This window comes from Strix aluco, chromosome 30 (assembly GCF_031877795.1).
Source record: "Strix aluco isolate bStrAlu1 chromosome 30, bStrAlu1.hap1, whole genome shotgun sequence".
NCBI classification, from domain to species: Eukaryota; Metazoa; Chordata; class Aves; order Strigiformes; family Strigidae; genus Strix; species Strix aluco.
The window spans coordinates 2,721,600-2,739,281 of NC_133960.1; the positions used below are offsets into that span (position 1 = coordinate 2,721,600).

General features: G+C 54.2%; 2 protein-coding genes across 12 annotated transcripts in view; one reads left to right on the forward strand and one right to left on the reverse strand.

Annotated features, from left to right (window-relative positions):
* Nucleotides 1–275: 275 nt before the first annotated feature.
* Nucleotides 276–5,447, reverse strand: LTAP1 (lipid transport auxiliary protein 1). The gene is given in 8 exon segments (XM_074809493.1): nt 276–1,273; nt 1,276–1,379; nt 2,182–2,240; nt 2,377–2,543; nt 3,328–3,381; nt 3,626–3,734; nt 3,991–4,092; nt 5,295–5,447. Coding segments are annotated over 8 exon segments (1,002 nt in total). The 5' UTR covers nt 5,364–5,447; the 3' UTR covers nt 276–935.
* Nucleotides 5,448–5,525: 78 nt separating this feature from the next.
* UBAP2L (ubiquitin associated protein 2 like) overlaps nt 5,526–17,682 on the forward strand; it is a 32,091-nt gene continuing 19,934 nt past the window's right edge. For 2 of the 11 annotated variants that reach the window (XM_074809631.1, XM_074809629.1), the window contains exons 1-9: nt 5,586–5,630; nt 9,577–9,706; nt 10,278–10,355; nt 10,754–10,888; nt 13,391–13,586; nt 13,896–13,991; nt 14,696–14,741; nt 15,042–15,154; nt 16,741–16,815. In XM_074809631.1, the coding sequence (XP_074665732.1) occupies nt 9,617–9,706; nt 10,278–10,355; nt 10,754–10,888; nt 13,391–13,586; nt 13,896–13,991; nt 14,696–14,741; nt 15,042–15,154; nt 16,741–16,815 (829 nt within the window). In that variant the 5' untranslated portion in view covers nt 5,586–5,630; nt 9,577–9,616. Of the gene's footprint in view, nt 5,631–9,576; nt 9,707–10,277; nt 10,356–10,753; nt 10,889–13,390; nt 13,587–13,895; nt 13,992–14,695; nt 14,742–15,041; nt 15,155–16,740; nt 16,816–17,682 lie in introns of all 11 variants that reach the window. The other 9 variants (XM_074809630.1, XM_074809632.1, XM_074809634.1 and 6 more) reach the window with 9 other exon arrangements.

The following is a 17,682-nucleotide window of genomic DNA, read 5'->3' on the forward strand; positions in this document are numbered from 1 at the left end:
AACTTGGCTACTTAATGGCAACCTGGTTACTTAACGACAACTTGGCTACTTAAGGGCAACCCAGCTACTTAATGACAACCCAGTTACTTACAACAACTTGGCTACTTAATGGCAACCCAGTTACTTAATGGCAACCTGGCTACTTAACGACAACTTGGCTACTTAAGGCAACCTGGCTACTTAATGGCAACCTGGTTACCGCGGCAGCGGCACAGGGACAGACACAGCGCCCGCTGTGGCTCCCCGCAGTCAGAGGCCAAGGGCACGCATCCTGCTGGGGGTTAAGTGTCATTTTATTAAACAGCAATTAAAAAGAGTGCAGAGGCCCAGGCGGGGGGCGGGGGCCCCGCCCCACGCGCTGCGGTGACCGGTGGGCGCTGCCGTCGGCCTGGCAGGACCCAGACGTCCCGTCGGGGGCCACGAGAGCTCGGCAGCCGCTGGCACACGAGGCGCTGGGGAGAGCGGGAGGAAACACCCCCCTTGGCAGGACAGACAGGACGTTCCAAGCTGGTATTTGTCTGCCTGAGATGTCCCCAAACGCCCAGTTGCAGGAGAAAAGAGTAGAAACCGCAGCCCAAAGAGGCAACCTCAGCCGAGAATTGGCCACCAAACTATTTACACTCCGTCCAGGCATCCTGGGGCACGGCCCGGGCACCCGCAGCGACGGTGCCACAGGGAAAAGAAGAACATTCACCCCTTGGAAAGAACAGACGAGCAGCTCCAGAGCCCGAGACCCACACAGACAGGACGGACAGACAGCATCAGCCCCTGCCAGCTGGCACCGGGAAAGAGGAGAGCGCTGGCTGGGATCGGTGTCTTTTATAAATAAGCTAAAGCTAATTAGTTTATTCACAGGGCCAAGGGCTTTAAGACGTTGCCGGACTCAAAAGCCTGAAGCGTGTCCCAGGTGGCCGCGCGGGCCGATCCCCGGCGCCTCAGCAGGTGGGCACGCTGCTTTGAAACGGGCTCCTGGCGAGGGCCGAGCTCCACCGGCCCAAACGGAGCCTCCGGCGGGCGCCGATCTCCAACGTCGTGCAAAAGGGAGACCCGAGAGCGCGGCAGCTTCCTCCCAACGCCGCCCGCACGCGGAACCGCGGCCAAAACCCGCTCAGGACACCAGCTGCACCCAGCAAGGGGCTCTGCTCGTGGCAGGTCCCCAAAGCAGGGCTCCCCGCGCGGCTCACAGGGTGCTCTCCAGCGTGTTGTAGTTGTCCTTGAAGCTCTTCAGCTCCAGGAAGTGTTTGGCACGTTTGCTCTTCTGGTTGGAAGGCAGGTAGGTGACCTGGATGGTGGCGGGGTTGGAGACTTCAGGGGAGAGGGTGAGGTCCTTCGCCGCCGACTGGTGCTGCCGCTGGCTGCTGCCTCCCCGGGCCTTGGTCCTGCAGAGAGGAGAGACACTGTCACAGCCGCCGCCCTCCTCCTCGGAGCCGCTTCACCATCGTGTCCGACACGAGGCAGATCTGCCCTCAGGGTGACGGCGCTCGCGGCCGGTTTGAAAACCAAGGTGGGGCTCCTGCAGACCATGCGGGGTCCCTGGCTCAAAGCAGCCAGTGCAAGCAGGAATGGGGACTGTGAGGAGGGGCTGAGGGAACTGGGGGGGTTTAGTCTGGAGAAGAGGAGGCTGAGGGGAGACCTCCTGGCCCTCTGCAACTCCCTGAAAGGAGGGTGCAGAGAGGGGGGAGGAGTCTCTTGAGCCAAGGACCCAGCGGCAGGCCAAGAGGGAATGGCCTCAAGCTGCACCAGGGCAGGGTCAGACTGGCTCTTAGGAAGGATTTCTGTCCAGAAGGGGTTGTTGGGCGTTGGAATGGGCTGCCCAGGGCAGGGGGGGAGTCCCCATCCCTGGAGGGGTTGAAGAGTCGGGTTGAGCCAGCGCTGAGGGATCTGGTGGAGTTGGGAACGGTCAGGGTGAGGTTCATGGTTGGGCTGGAGGAGCTTCGAGGGCTTTTCCAACCAAGAGGATTCTGTGAGATTTTGTGATTCTGTAATCAGCCCAAAAGTGCAATAACAGAGAGGCTGCAAGGAGTAATTAAATCTGGAAGGACGGACAGGCATAAACAGCCCATGTCTCAGAGGCTGGGTTTTGCCCCAAAACCCATCTCTGTTCACAGCTCCACGATGGGCTGCTGGGGCCCAAGAAGCCACCACCGTACCCCAGCTCCACACCTGGGCAGCAACACTTACATGTTTGCCAGCTCGTTCAGAGCATCCTGGTACTTCAGATATTCTGGTTTCCCAAAGACCTGAACACAAACAGAAAAGACTGTGGAAAATCCAGCCGAGGTTACAGCACGACCTCAGTCCAGCTGTCAAGACTGGAGGGCAGGAACAGCTCCCTGCGCTGCTGCAGGGGCCTGGCGACGCAGCGCCGGCGCTTACCCCGGTGCCGTAGCGGGCACTCTCGTACCCATCCAGCAAGGTGTCGATCAAGGCTTTGCGGATGCCTTTGAAGGAGCTGCTGGAATTCCGCAGTTCCAGCAGGTAGGCACAGAAGTTCTTCCCTATTAAAGACTTCGGGTACCGGCCCTCTGTGTGAAATGGGATTTCTGGAAAATAAAAAGGAACAACACAACTGGCTGAAGCGCAGGTAAAAAGGGCCATTGAATGACTCGAGCGTGTCCAGAGAAGGGCAACGGAGCTGGTGCAGGGTCTGGAGCACAGGTCTGATGGGGAGCGGCTGAGGGACCTGGGGGGGTTTAGTGTGGAGAAGAGGAGGCTGAGGGGAGACCTCCTGGCCCTCTGCAACTCCCTGAAAGGAGGGTGCAGAGAGGGGGGAGGAGTCTCTTGAGTCAAGGACCCAGCGGCAGGCCAAGAGGGAATGGCCTCAAGCTGCGCCAGGGCAGGGTCAGACTGGCTCTTAGGAAGGATTTCTTTGCAGAAGGGGTTGTTGGGCGTTGGAATGGGCTGCCCAGGGCAGGGGGGGAGTCCCCATCCCTGGAGGGGTTGAAGAGTCGGGTTGAGCCAGCGCTGAGGGATCTGGTGGAGTTGGGAACGGTCAGGGTGAGGTTCATGGTGGGACTGGAGGAGCTTCAAGGGCTTTTCCAACCGAGAGGATTCTGGGATTCTGTAAAAATGCTTGTGTCCACCCACAGACAGCATCAGAATTTGGTGGTTAATTAAACTTCCCACCACATCTGCTGTTTCCATTTGCTGACCACTCCTGGTAGAGCTGAGGCCACCAGCCCTGGGTGGGATAAGTGACCTCTCCTCACAAACGAGGACCTTGAGCCGTATCAGGATGCTGCTGGCCTTTGCGCCGTACCCTTATTTCCTCCACACACCAGCTTTTCTCCACCCTTGCCCTCCCACTCCCACCCTGAGCTCCCTTACCAGATGTTCTGATCGCATCCAGCGCCTTCATCCTGTACAGGTAATTGTAGCAGCCTGGCAAAGAGAAAACCAAACTGAAAGCTCTGCAAAACTTGGCAGCGGGACCGAGAGGGGGGACAGGAGCAGAGCGCAGAGACACCATCTCATGTCAGCTCGCCAAACGCGACGTTGCAACGGGACAGCCAACGAGAGAGGCCAGTCACACAACTTGGCCCCGGGGGCACAACGTGCTGCAGCGGAACAGGCACCGGACGGTGTCTCTGGTGGCTTCCGACTGACGGGCAGTGAGAGAAGGTACCTTGTGTCTCCAGCTGCAGAAGCCTGCTGTCATCCTCAGCTAACAGCCGGGGCTCGTACTTGATGTCTTGCACCCTCGACAGTCGAATGTCGATTTCTTCCTTTAAATCCTGCAGAGTGGGGGAAAAAAACACATTTACAGTGTACACTCACTTTGTAGGATCACAAGGATGATAAGAGTCAAGTCCTGGGGGCCCTCTGAACTAAACCTGCCACCCCTCCAACTGCCCATCACCACAGCGAGGTGGCAGCTCCTGGAAATGTCTGATTTGGAAGCAGACCCTGCCCGATCCTCCGGATGTGGATGGGCCCGTGTGTGCAGGGGAGGGAGGGAACGTCCCCACCGCGGGGCCACACGCCACCCACCTTGGGCGCGTGCTGTCCGACGGGCACGTGGGGCCCACGGCGGGACTTCATGGCGAAGCGCATGATCTGGCGTTTCACAAAGATGAACAGCAGCACGAAGACCTGGAGGGCCACAGCGGGGATGGGGGTCAGGTGTGCTGAGCTGCGCCCCGGGGGGGTCTCACAGCCAGTCTGGGCTCAGCCCAACTCTGGGGACACCCCAGGCTGAGCAACCACAGCCCCCCCCCCCCCCCCCCCCCAAGCCAGCAAGCACAGGGGTGCTTGTTCAGCCCATCAGGAGCCCCATGGACATCTGGGCTGGCCCCACAAACACACCAGCCTCCACAGGGGCTCCTAATCACGTCCTCTCCCTGCCCCACAGACGTCAGGACCCCACGGGCCCTCCGGCCCAGCCCCACGAGGGCCCCGACTCCGGCTCAACGGGCGTTCCCCACGGACACTCTCACTGGAGCTTTATGGACACCTCAGGCCCGGCTTCATGGGGGCCCTATGGACACCCCAGGATCGGCCTCACAGGGGCCCCATGGACGCTCCAGACCCAGCCCCACTGGGGTCCCACAGACATCCCAGGATCGGGCTCACAATGGCCCCACTGACACCCCAGGATTGGCCTCACAGGGGCCCCACGGACACCCCGGGATCAGGCTCACAAGGGGCCCACGGACAGCCCAGGATCGGGCTCACAGGGGCCCCACGGACACCCCAGGATCGGGCTCACAAGGGGCCCATGGACAGCCCAGGATCGGGCTCACAGGGGCCCCATGGACACCCCAGGATCGGGCTCACAGGAGCCACACGGACACCCCAGGCCCAGCCCCACAGACACCCCAGGATCTGGCTCACAAAGGCCCCACAGACACCCCAGGATCGGCCTCACAGGAGCCACACGGACACCCCAGGATTGAGCTCACAAGGGCCCCACCGACACCCCCGGCCCAGCCCCACGGACACCCTCAGGCCCGGCCCCACGGGAGCCTCATGGACACCCCAGGATCGGGCTCACAAAGGCCCCACGGATACCCCAGGCCCGGCCCCACGGGAGCCCCATGGACACCCCAGGATCGGCCTCACAGGAGCCACACGGACACCCCAGGATTGAGCTCACAAGGGCCCCACAGACACCCCCGGCCCAGCCCCACGGACACCCTCAGGTCCGGCCCCACGGGAGCCCCACGGACACCCCAGGATCGGCCTCGCAGGGGCCCCACGGACACCCCGGGCCCGGTTCCACGGGGGCCCGGGCCCCACGGAAACGTCAGGCCCGTCCCCCCGTCCCCGGGCCCGGCCCCGTGCCCCCGGCTCACCAGGCTGCCGTAGGCCATCACCAGCACCACGTTGACCCCGGAGAGCCAGTTGCTGCCGGCCCCCGCCATCCCCTGCCCGGCCCGGGGCCGCACAACATGGCGGCCGCCGAAGCCGCTCCGCGCCCCCACCACGTGACAGCGCCGAGGAGCCGCTCTCACGTGGCGCGCGTCACACGCGCGTGCCGCCAGGAGAGCGCCCCCCGCGCATCACGTGGAGTGAAGCCGGGCTGTCCCCGCCCCGCGCCCTCGTCACGTGATGGGGGCGGGCGCCGCTGGTAGTTGTCAGTGTGGTGAGACCCAGGTAAAGTTGGCTGCGCGGAGGCGGCGGCGGCTCCGGTAACTGCGCGCGGCCCCTTTAAATCCCGCCCCCCCCCTCCCCTCCCCCCCTCCTCCGCCACCGCCGCGCACCCCTCGGCCCGCCCGGTTCTGCCGCCGCCCGTCCGACCCCGCCGCCTCGCTCCGGGGGCGGCCGCCGCGCCCCGCCGCTGCCGCCGGGCCCCGCGCGGCCTAGTGGGCCGGGCCGCAGCCGGGGGCTGGCGTAGCGCGCGGCCGCCGCAGGTGAGGGCGGGCGGACGGGCTGGGAGGCGGGCGGAGGGGGGGGGGGGGGTGGAATGGCGGCCGCGGCCATGAGGGCGGAAGCGGCCCGCGCTCGCCCGCCTCCCGGGTGCGGGCCCGGCCTGGCGCCGCGCCGCCGCGGGGGCTCCCGCCCGGCCCTGCGGGCCCCCCTCCGGCCCCCTGCGGTTCCCTCCGGCCGCTCGCCCCTATTGTGCGCCGCGGGCTGGGCCGCCGGGCCTGCTGGGCCGCGGGACCGGGCGGCTCCGGCCCTGCCGTGCTCCCGCGGCCCGCCCGGCCCCGCCGCTGCCGGCGGTAACAATGGGGGCCGCGCCTCCGCGCTGCCCCGCTACCGCCGTGCTCTCGGGGCTCCTCGCGTGCGACCCGGCCCGCCTCCGGCACCCTTTCTTCGGCAGCGCCCCGGGGGCCGTTGCCGGTGGCGGCCCCTCGGTGTGGGGCGGGCCCCGCCGCGGGTCCCTGCGGCCCACGTGAAATTCCCGGGCGATGCCGGTTTGGTGGCCCCGGAGCAATCCCGGCCCCGCTCCAGGTCCCGTGCGTGGCCTTTGCCTCCGTGCGAGTTTGGGGCGCTCTCCCTGCGTGCTCCCGGACGGCAGCACCGGCTGGTGAGTCTTCCCAATAAAACGCTGCACGTCGATGCCAAACTGGGGTCTCTGATGGTGTATCTGGGGGCATCTCCCCAGAATCTTGTACTCTGCACACATGGGACTGATTTGGTTTGCAGCTGTAACGTGTTTGCTCTGGAGGAAAAAAAATCCTAACGCTGATAAGCCAGCCCCCCGCGTCGGGCTCCTTCGGGTGCTTGTTCTGCCCCACGTTGCAGTAAAATCTTTCCGAATGCTTTGCCCTCTGTGGTCCTTTCCTTTGGAGCTTTGGAGCCTTTTCCATGTGTTGATCAAGCTTTGTCAGAGGGGGAAGGAAATACCAATTTTCTGTATTAACAGATAAGGGAAACTGAGGCTGGGATGTGCTGGGATTCACCCAGCATCAGCCCTCAGGTCTGACCCAGTTGGGGATAGTGGATGGGACTGACAGATCCTTGTTCTAAAACTGTAATTTACCTGAAATTTCTAATAAAATGAACAGTTTGTTACATTTTTGTATCATCTCTTTTTCTGGAGACTCCGCACGTCACGTTTTGTGTAGCCGAGACTCTCTCCCCTCTAGATGTGGAAGGCTGGTAGTCTGAAAAGGGAAAGCGGTAACGGCCAAGTGCGTCACGTTTACTTGCAGCTTCTTTGAAGAAAAGATGTAACCTGTGGCTGTGAAGCTTCTTGTTTTCCCTAAATCCTGTACGAATGCATCGCGTTCCCATTGTCTTGAAACGTAAGCGCTGGCCTGATTTAACGCTGTTTCCCTGGTGTGGATCAGCCACGATTTGGTTTGACTGGAGTTGCTCTTTTTTATTACGTCCTTCTTGGTGAATATATATGGGTTTGCTCTTCTAAAAAAAAAAAATGTAAAATGCTTTTGATGAAGACTGCTGCTTTGAACCGGTAAACTTATGTTATTGTTACTTCTGTGTGGGGCCAGTTCAGGCGTCAGGATAACCAAGATTTGCAGTTAAATGTTGCTCGTGAGCTGTACTGAAGTTACACGATTGAGGAATAAATTAGCAGTAGCTGAGTCCTCTTCCTTCAGTGCAGGGCGTGGGGTGTTGCATGGGGATACCTGATGGGCTCAGCAGGGTCAGGGCCTGGCTGATGTTTCTCTAATAGATGTTTTTCTTGTGTTTTTTTGCATGTTAAAGAAAAAATAATCATGATTTAATTGTGGCAGAAATGCAGCTGGGCAGAGTGGAGCGTGGCAGCTGTTGAACAATGCCCAGCCACTGCACAAAGGTTCGGGGCAGCAGACTGCTGGAACTGTATCCTATTGAAATTGCAGATTAAGTTACTGCAAACGGGCAGGATTGCTTCCCTCTGGGCCTGCAGTTCTGCTGCCAAATTGGTTTAATATGACAACTTGTTTGTGCGTGAAACACTTAGAACTGGAAGAGACATAGCGGTGGAGAGCAAAAATAAATACCGTGGGGAAGAAGCCTGCGTGGAGTGTGGGAGGGATGGCTGCGTAGCCCAGGAGGCTTTGTCTGCTCTGCCTTGGGTGAAGCCCAGGCTTGGTGACTCTTCCTTGAATCTGCTCGGTGTCACACGCACCTCGGGGGCTCCCGGTGACTGGACAGGTAGCTTGGATTGTTTCCTGATAAGAAACCTGGGCACTGTATAGCTGGAAAACTGTGGTTTGAAGTTGCTGCGAGGCACGGGTGGCCCCGAAGAACAAACTTTTGAGGTTTTGTGGGAAGATGCGGGAGCAATTGCACTTGAAAACTTGCCTGCAAAGGAAGACTAGACGCTGATGGGAGCAGGAGCGGTGGCGTGTGCGTGGAGCCAGGGTGTGGAGGTGACGTTAGGGTCTCTGTGCTCTCGGGGAAAGATCTCTCAGACTAGTCGAGCACTCCACTCGTGGACTTTGAGAAGAGACTCCCCAGTTCTTCCTGGGCTGTTTGCTAACGCTGCCTGAGCCTGGCCTTGCTCTGTGCTGCCATGTTGGTGTTTGCAAGCAACGTTTCAGATCGTGTCCTGCAGGCCGGATTTTCTCGCTCGGGTTTCCTCCCTGCTCTTACGCTCTGTCTGTGGCTCCTTCCCCTGTCCCAGGCGTCTGCCTGCAGCACCAGCACCTGGAGCAGACCCTGCTGCTTTGGAGGAAGGCGTCGCAGTCTTGTTAACGAAATCCGAAAATGTGAAGTTTGTAATTATTGAGATTTCGGGGGGCTTGGAAGTAGCAAGTCCTGTCAAGTGGCGTGGGATGTGTCTGGCATCCCTTGTGCCTGGGAGACAATAGGCAGGGTACAACTACTCAGTGCTGATCCTGTTCTAACCACCCGGGTTGGGCTCTTCCCCCGAAGCCCAGTGTGAGGTTATAAAACTCCACTTGCTTTGGATGCTCCGTGGCCTGAACTCTTACTGGGATTTTTTTGCCTCAGGCAGTTACCTAACGACATTACTGGCTGTTATTCATTGTTGGCATCTAGTTCAGTTTTTTGGTAGTTTTTTTAAGCCAGAATACCTAATAGAAGAAAACTTAATATTTCTGGTTCTGGGGAGTAATTGAAGCAATCAAAAACGGGCAGTTCTACAAGGGCAGTATATTCTTAACACAATATCCCACAAACCTGTAGCACCACTTATTACTGGAGCGTTTTTGCTTCCCCTTCCCCGCTTTGAAGGCAAGAAAGAAGAGGAAGTAGGTGATGTGTCTGAGGCTCTGCCATGTCCAGCTCTCCAAGGGCAGTTTCTTTAGAGCTTTTTTCAAGCATTCCTTGCTCCAGCTGATCCCCGTAACCTCTTAGGGCCCTGGTCATGGCAGATCTGTGCCCCCTCACTTGTGTTTTAGCAGCAAGTTCTCAAACCCTTTACCCCAAGTACTTCTTGGGGTACCGCTTGCTCCCGCCTGGGTGCAGGTGCTGTTTCACTCAGAGCGCTCCGCTGTGGTAGTGGTGGAGAAACCTCGAGAAGTACGAGTGGCCTTTGTGTTTTGGGGGCACATAGGAATGGTAGGCTGGCCCACTGTGACTTTTGGGGAAGCAGTGGGGAGGGTGGGGGCCCACGATGGCTTTACTGGCTGCCTCACCCACGCGATTGTTCAGTCTTGGTGCTGCCTTTTGTTTTCGGTTTCTAACAGTCTGTTCTCTCTTCTCCCCGACCCACCACAGAGTTCTACCTTGTAAATACTGTTATTTGTATATACTGTAAATGATGACATCGGTGGGCACTAACCGAGCCCGGGGGAACTGGGAGCAGACACAGACACAGAGCCAGACACAGCACAAGCAGCGGCCGCAGGTAAGGGCAGCGTCCATGGAAACCAGTTAGCTTGGAGGTGGAGACCTGGCACTCCTGCCTGGCCCAGCGCTAACGGCTGGGCTTGGCCTAACGAACTTCCCGCGTGCTGCAGGGTGCTGCTCGCAGAGCCAGGTTAATTGGGCGGCCACTGGCGGTCGGGTTTCCGCATCGGTGTCTCCAGGCGGGAGCCGGGGCTGAGATTTTGTTTTACTTCCATCTGACCATTCCCCGTTCACTTTAATGAACGCAAGTGGCTGAGAAGCCGCTTGCAGTGAGTCTTGATGTTCTGGTGGAGGTAAGGCCTGCCCTGAAGTGGACAAAGTTTAGGTGATTGTGGCTCACCTGGTGCCGCGAGGCCATCCAGCGGTATGTCCCTTTCTTCCAGACTCCCTTGCTCGCTCTTCCGTCCTTCTCTCTGAAGCTTTCCTCTTTCTGACCCTTGTTTGCACCTCGTCTTCATCATACTGATTCCTTTCCAGAGATCTCAGGAAAGCGATATGGCCTTTGGAGGAAGGTTTGCTGGAAATGTGCCGCTCTAACCATGCTCTCTCTCCACATTTGATTTCTTTAGGCCACTGCGGAACAGATTCGACTTGCACAGATGATTTCGGACCACAACGACGCTGACTTTGAGGAGAAGGTGAAACAAGTGAGTGTGGAAAGTGGTGAGGGTGAACCCTGACAGGAAGGCAAGATCGATGTTGAGAGTATCGTGAATGCTGGGGGGGCAGGAGGGACGCGACTGGCTGCTCCCTGAATTTCCTTGGACTGCTTGTTCCCAGAACGCAGGGAATGGTGTTATCCAGAGAAAAGGAGGCTGTTAGCTGGGTTGTGGTGAAACAACGGTAACTCAGAAATTTCCACCCTCAGCTACTTCTCATTGAGGGGGCATAATTAACCTGAGAAAGCTGGGGACGCTCCCAAACCCTGACGCTTTGTAGGATTTCTGGTTTGGGATTCAACTTGCTTGTCTTCTGAGAGATTCACAAAGAGTTTGGTGCCGCCTTGGCTTGGAACGTGCTGACCGTGGCGTTGTCTTCTCTACAGCTGATCGACATCACAGGCAAGAACCAGGACGAGTGTGTGATTGCTCTGCATGACTGCAACGGAGATGTTAACAGAGCCATCAACGTGCTGCTGGAGGGCAATCCGGACACGGTAGGATTGGGTCCTGTAAATCTGGTGAGGCCTAGTTCAGTGTAACTGCATATTTGGAGACAAGACGTACAGTAATGTCTAGATAACAAGAGCCAAAATGACTGACTAGTTCCACAAGTAGCATGTACAGTGTGATTGTGTCCTGGCTTCTTAATGCTGCTCTCTGTAGGCTCGCCCAGAACATGAGCGTGGGCAGCAGGCCCAAAGGAATAGAGGGGAAAATGCAAGAAATCATTTACTTCCTATTCCTTTTTGAATCCAAGCACTTTGACAACAGTACAGTGGCATCTGTATAAGCTTTCACGCTGCTGTGAGCGTGAAGTGACTTATCTCTTCCTGCAAGGGCCGAGTGACCTGTGTTGAAAGGCAGGTATGTGTCAGCTGTGGTTCCTTTCTGTTGGGGTAATGCAGTTTTGTGTCTCCGGCCCTAAACATTCGCTTCTCGGTGATGCGCTGACTGGCTCGTGTGCTGCTGCCTGTGCCACACTTTTGAGGGTCTTTTTGTTGTTTGTTTTCTGTGGAGTTAGGCTCAACTGCTGTCGCTCACGCAGGTGCCTGTCTCAGGCAAGCCAAAGTCAGCTCTGAGAACAAGCGAGCACTTTCTTAGGAGGAACCTTCTGCCTGGTGTGCGGGGTGTCGTTCATTTTGTGACACAGGCAGCAGAGATGCAAGTTCTGATACAGCCCAGTAAAAATCCTACAAATACCAGATCCTTCCGAACTGCTGCTGATCGAATACATCTTCCAGCACCCTGGTTTGGCTGAAGCCGATGCAACTCTCTGTAGAGTTGAGGCTGTAAATATCACTTCAGAATATTACGTGTTAGCTCATTTTTTTTTTCCTCGTTAACCCCGAGTGTAGATGGATGAGCTGGACACCTCAGACTATATTCTGTGTAACGTAGCCGCTCCCCAGTGTCAGGTGCTTTGGCAGCTTTGGCACCAGCTAAGTTCAGTACAGCACATGTAAGTGTTCTTCCTTGCCTTTAGAGAGCCCTTTCTATTGACAACTGAACAAAGTAGCTGTTGGAAAATCCTTTTAGAAAGGGGAATGATATGAATCGCTGAGGTAAAGCTTTGCCATGACTGTATTTTCCTCCTCGTCCCTTGTAACCGGCGCCTTCTAGTTAAATAACAAACCCCCTGCTATCACAGCAATTGCATTTCCTAGATAAACACGTTGCTCGTGAAAATAGAATCCAGGATAGCGCGGAGCAACCCGCGTCACGTAGCGGCACCTCCTTTATTCACGTCGCTGGAACACCCGGCGGTGTGAGACACGCAGGGCGAGGCACGGCGGCTGCGGAAAATTTGTCAAGGCAGAAAGGGAGTTGGCAGAGCAGAGCCCTCGAGTCGTGCCGCTTCTCCAGCCTGCAGTGCCCTGGGGGGCCTGGGGGCCGGTACCCGCGTCGCTGAGCGCGGGCAGCGGCCGCACTGTAATTGGTCAAAGGTCTTGGAGCTGCTTCTGGCCTGGATTCAGCTTGTGCAGCAATCCCGTAAAGGGGATTTTCTGATAAGAGACAGACTTGCTAATTGCTCGGATACTCCCGTGCTGATGAACTGCTCACCTGCTGAACTGGTTACTCATAACCTACCGTATTTCAAACAGCAAAGGAGCTGGCGTGATCTTAGCATTGGCTTAGATTTGGCTTAAAATTACAGTATTCAAAGTAAATATTTTCTAAATTTCCTTCTGAGCCAGATACCTACGGAGAGAGACTTCAGAAGCCTTGGGTTTGAAGGCAGTTTGTGCCTCTGTGTATGTGTTTTTGTCACTGTTCCTGCATGTTGCCATCCAAAACCAGCTGTTTACTTGTCTGCCAGTTACGTTTTCAGGTGTTTGTCAATGACCTGTGACTATTTTTAATTGTTCTAACAGTGTGCAGCATCAGTTTAAGAGTATGAAACCACTGCAGACTGTCATAAAATAAACTGCTGCGGGCCCACGGCAGTAAGCTGGAGGCGTGCTTAACTTCTTACACTTGAACTTGGGATGACTTGAACTTGCCTGTTGGATAAATTCTGTGATAACTCCTGTCTATGTGAGCTTAGGGGAGGGGTTTTGTTAAATCACTCTGCATCTGAGAGAATAATTTAACCCGAAATGCTGACTGCAGAGCACTTGGGAACATTTACCTGGGTTATTCTGAGAGTTCCCCAAAACAGTGACCCTTATGAAACGGCAGGGTTGTTTTTTTTTCCCTAAACAAGGTAAATTTATCCATGCTTTGAACTTGAGTAAGTGTGATGCCCACTCTATTTAAGAAGTTTAGTAGATCTTTGCAGAAATAGAATAACTCATCTCCTGTTACCTCAAACAGCATGCCAGTCAGCTGTAAGGAAGCTTTCCTGGAAGGAAGAAGCTGTCCTGTGTGTAGGCTGATAGACTTCAAAAAAAAAATTGAGCTGGAAACAATTTTTCTGGAGACCCTTGTTATATTCTCTGTAGCATGTTTAAGTACGTGTGTATTTGCATCTTGTTTCGATCAAACTATGATTAACTTCTTTCCCCTCTGCAAACCTTCAGCATTCCTGGGAAATGGTCGGGAAGAAGAAGGGTGTCTCAGGACAGAAGGAGAGTGGACAGGCAGAACCCAGTGAAGAAAGCAAAGAAAACCGGGAGAGGGATCGGGATTTCAGCAGACGACGTGGCGGGCCACCGAGGCGGGGGCGAGGTGCCAGCCGTGGAAGAGAGTGTATGGACCTGCCCTTTCATAACACCTGTAACTGTCACGGTGCACACCGAGGCGCTTTGTGCTGCGTAAAAGCTGTCAGTAAAGCTTCTTGGGCAGATGCATCTTTGAGGAAAACCATCCTGGTGTGCATGTGGTGATCTGTTTGATGCTGCCCTGTCTGAGATGACTCCTTGGGTGATACCCTCAATACCACCAGCCTAAGTAAAAAGTTATGGGAGCGTTTGGGGGCGTGGTCTCTCACACAGCCACTGTGCTTCGGTGCTTAAGGTTTGGTCTTGTATCTTCCCTGAAGCAGGATGAGTCTTGAAATTGTCTTTGCCTTGTTCTGTCTTTCAGTTCGGGGCCAGGAGAATGGACTAGATGGTGGTAAGAGTGGAGGATCTTCTGGAAGAGGCACAGAAAGAGGCAGGCGAGGACGTGGCCGAGGCCGAGGTACACGTGGGCTTTGAGGTCAGAGGGGGTGGGAGGCGAAGAACGACGTCAGCGTCTCTCTTCCATGAGGTTTGAAAGCCTCTTTTATGGGACAAACTGCCAAACTGAAAATAAGCACTTCATTTTTCCATTCCTACGCTTACAGTTAGTGCCTACATGTTGCTTCCCCACCTTAAGCGTGCTAGAAACAGTATCTAGTTCTTATATCCAATCCGTGGAGTTGGGAAAAATTAGGGCTTTGTTGTGTGGAGGTGGGAAGTTAAAAAAACGGGGTGACTATTTGCAGGTGGGACAATTGCTTGTCAGCAACAGAATCTGGATCCTCCTTGTTCTTGCACGTGTGTCTCTGAGCACCATTGCGGTGCAAGCGCTTGGCTTGGGTTTTAAATACTTTTAAATTAACTTTTTCGCAAAATCCGTGCTGCTCAGGAATTGTTGCTGAGGACACACACTGCGGGAATCAGAACCTGGGGTCTGGTACTTATGGCTTGTGCCAGCTGGAAACCTCATCTGAGCCTGGAATCGTGCATCGCTAATTACACTGCCAGCCAGCTGAGGTCAATCCCATACAGATAAAGGCGCTGCTGGAAATCCCATCGACTTGGGAAGATCCTCACTACTTTCATATCCTGGGCATCAGAACTCTGTATGTTGTTCAGATGTTTCTTTTCTCGCTCAGCAGTGTGTCTGTGTGTATTTTACAGGTGGCTCTGGAAGACGAGGGGGAAGATTTTCTGCCCAAGGCATGGGGTAAGTTTCACTGGTACAAACCACAGCAAAAATCAAAGTCTGTGTGCATGAATAGTACCGTTTGTGTTAGTCATTTGTGTTCCGATTTTCCTTTTTTTTGTTAATAAAGCCAAAACTGCATCACGCTAACTTAAATTTGGAAGGTGTAACTAACTTAAATTTCAGCTGGTGTAGCTGAGGCCTCCGTCTGCTGAGAGAACTGCCTTTTGTGAGATGTGTCACGGTCTGAATAAAATGAGTTGCTTTAAAAAAATGCTACGGGAGAGGGAGTAAAAGTTTCCATCCTTGTGTTTCTCACAGAACTTTCAACCCGGCTGACTACGCCGAGCCGGCCGGCACGGATGAGAACTACGGGAATAGCAACAACAACACGTGGAACAACACTGGCAGCTTTGAGCCGGACGACGGCACAAGTAAGTGGTCTTCACGCCTCTTTGCTGTTTTGTCGTTAGAGGGTAAAGTGGATTTTGTGTCCATCCAGTCGCACCGAGGAGGTTCTGGGTCGGTCTTTGGCTCGGGGACAGAGGAACGGGTTGTTGGTTTAGAGATGGATTTCAGCGACCCCGTTTCTTTGCACCCGAAGGTGCCTTTCCCTCTGTTCGGGTGACCACGTTGGAAACTGGGAGCTGGATGGTTGTTGTGGTGTGAGCTTGTGCTGTTGCCCAGCAGAGGCACAGGAACACTTCCCTCTGTGTTCCAGTAGAAACCATGCTGCTTCTTTGGAAAGTCTTTTTTTTATGAACTGTAGCGAGATAAACACGTGCAAGTTCTCCTGATACGTGGTGCATCCTCCAGAGGATGTTACTCGGAGTTCAGATGTCTTGCTCTTGATTTCCGTATGGGGAGCTTTTTCTCTTTCATGGTCATCTTGCTCAAGCTGCTGAAGGGTGAGACCTTGTTACAGAAGCTTCTGTGCTTGGAAAAAAAAAAAAAAATTTCTTCACTGGGCGGTGTTTGAACACCGATTTGCCCTTGCACGTTCCCTTGCGTTGGAAAAATGGTACTTTTGGTTTTGTTTCAAGTATTCACACTATTGTAAGACGCGAGTGAACTCAGATTTTGCAGTGTGATAATTGGACAGTTGCAAGGGACAATCCTTGATCGTAAGCAGTCTTATTTGTGTGGGTTTTTTTAAAGAGTGTTTGGGGTTTTTTTATGGAGTAATCTTGCACCACTGCGAAGTCAAAACTTTTTCCATGATTTTTGAGCGTTCAGGTAAATATCACACCTTGGTTATAGGAAGCATTTACAACCATATTAATGTTGCTTTAGGCTGCTTCCATATTTCTTGTATTTGCTGCAAAACTTTGGAAAGAGAGAAATAAAGTACTATAAACTGTGATAGCTTTTACTACACACTGTTAGTGCAGGGTTTTTTGGTTGGTTTGTGTTTTGGTGGTTTTTTGTTTGGGTTGTTTTTCGTTGGGGTGTTTTGGGTTTGTTTTTTCTTTTTTAGAAAACTGAGAGAAAAAAATAAGCATGGTTTTGTAAAACACTAGCAGATTGAGTGTTCATTTTCTTGTTGACTGAGAAATGAAGTTTTAAATACCGGAGGGAGTAGTGTAGGCATGTGTTAAGGGCAATGGGTACACTTGTCTCTAGAGGAAAAAGGGATGGGGCTGGATGAGCTCTGCGTGCTGGGAGTTTAACTCTAGTCTGAACAGGCTGTGTGGTGGGGTTTTTTTTTCTGTGTTGGTGTTTTGTGGAATTGTGGAACAAAGTGGGTTAGAGCGTGGTTGGGGGGAATTGAAGATTTTTGACGGAACAACTCGGATTTGCTGTAGTTCTACAATGCAGCTGTGAAGTTTATTGTGCAACTGTGCTGTTCACCTGTGTTGCGCGTGGTTTTGTTTCTATTTTAGTAGCTGCAGGCATCTCTTTAACAATATCCACAGGTACAATGCGGCTGGTGTACATGGGGGCAATGAAACTCACCTTCACTTTTTTTAAGTCAAAATTTCACTGGTTGTCTGTCTTTTCTTTTTTTGTTTTGTTTCAGGACTTGATTTCATTGGGGGTGAGGGGTCAAATTATCCCCGAAAATTTGACACTGCTCCTGGTACGATACATCCAGGTGCACTAACTGCCCCGGATACTTTTACTTTATAGCTTTTAAAAAAACCTGAAATATCTGTGGATATGTCATTCTTCTCTCTCTTAATTTATTCATTTTAATGAATATTTGACGTTTGTTCTGACTGCTTTTACTAATGCTGACACCTTGAATGTAAATGGGGAGAGGTTAACCCAAATTCTTCTGTGGGTTATGTACGTCTTAACTTCAGCCACTGCTTCTCGGTACCCAGAGCAGCTCCGTGTCCACAGCACTGATGACAGAGTATCCCACCCGAGGGGAGGAAGTATGAGGCAGCTTAGTCTTATTCTGCTTGTCTCATCCAGAAAGCTGGGCCTTGTCGTTGTCCCCGTGCCGTTTCCCTGGAGCGGTGGTTTGGTTCCGCAGCGGTCTCTCCACTGGCCTCCCCGCTGTGTTTCTGCTTAGGGGCAGAACACCGCTGCAAGGGGAATTATTCTGGCGAAACTCTGGCGGTGCTTTGCCTCTGCTTACGGCTGTCTCTGGGTGAGCGATGCGCTTGCTGCCTGCTTTGGCATGTTCTTGCTGCCCGGCTGCTCTTCTTCACCTGAGCAGACCTGCCCTGCAGTTGAAGATGACGGTGGATTTTGAGATGACTTGGGATGTTTGATGGCAAAGCTGCTCAGTGCCTGGCCAATTATTTCTAGCTCTGACACTTTTATGCCTTATGAAGCCGGTTATGAATCCATGAAACGATCCAGTTTGCCTTAAACCTACCAAATCCTGTTGGTGTCCATAATGAGGCCAAAATGGTGTTTGACTAACGTCTCCTCTGTCTAACCTGAGGTCTGAAAGTCGAGGCAAAGGGTCTTTCTGGAGGAACTTGCCACTTTGCTCTTGAAGGTGAGG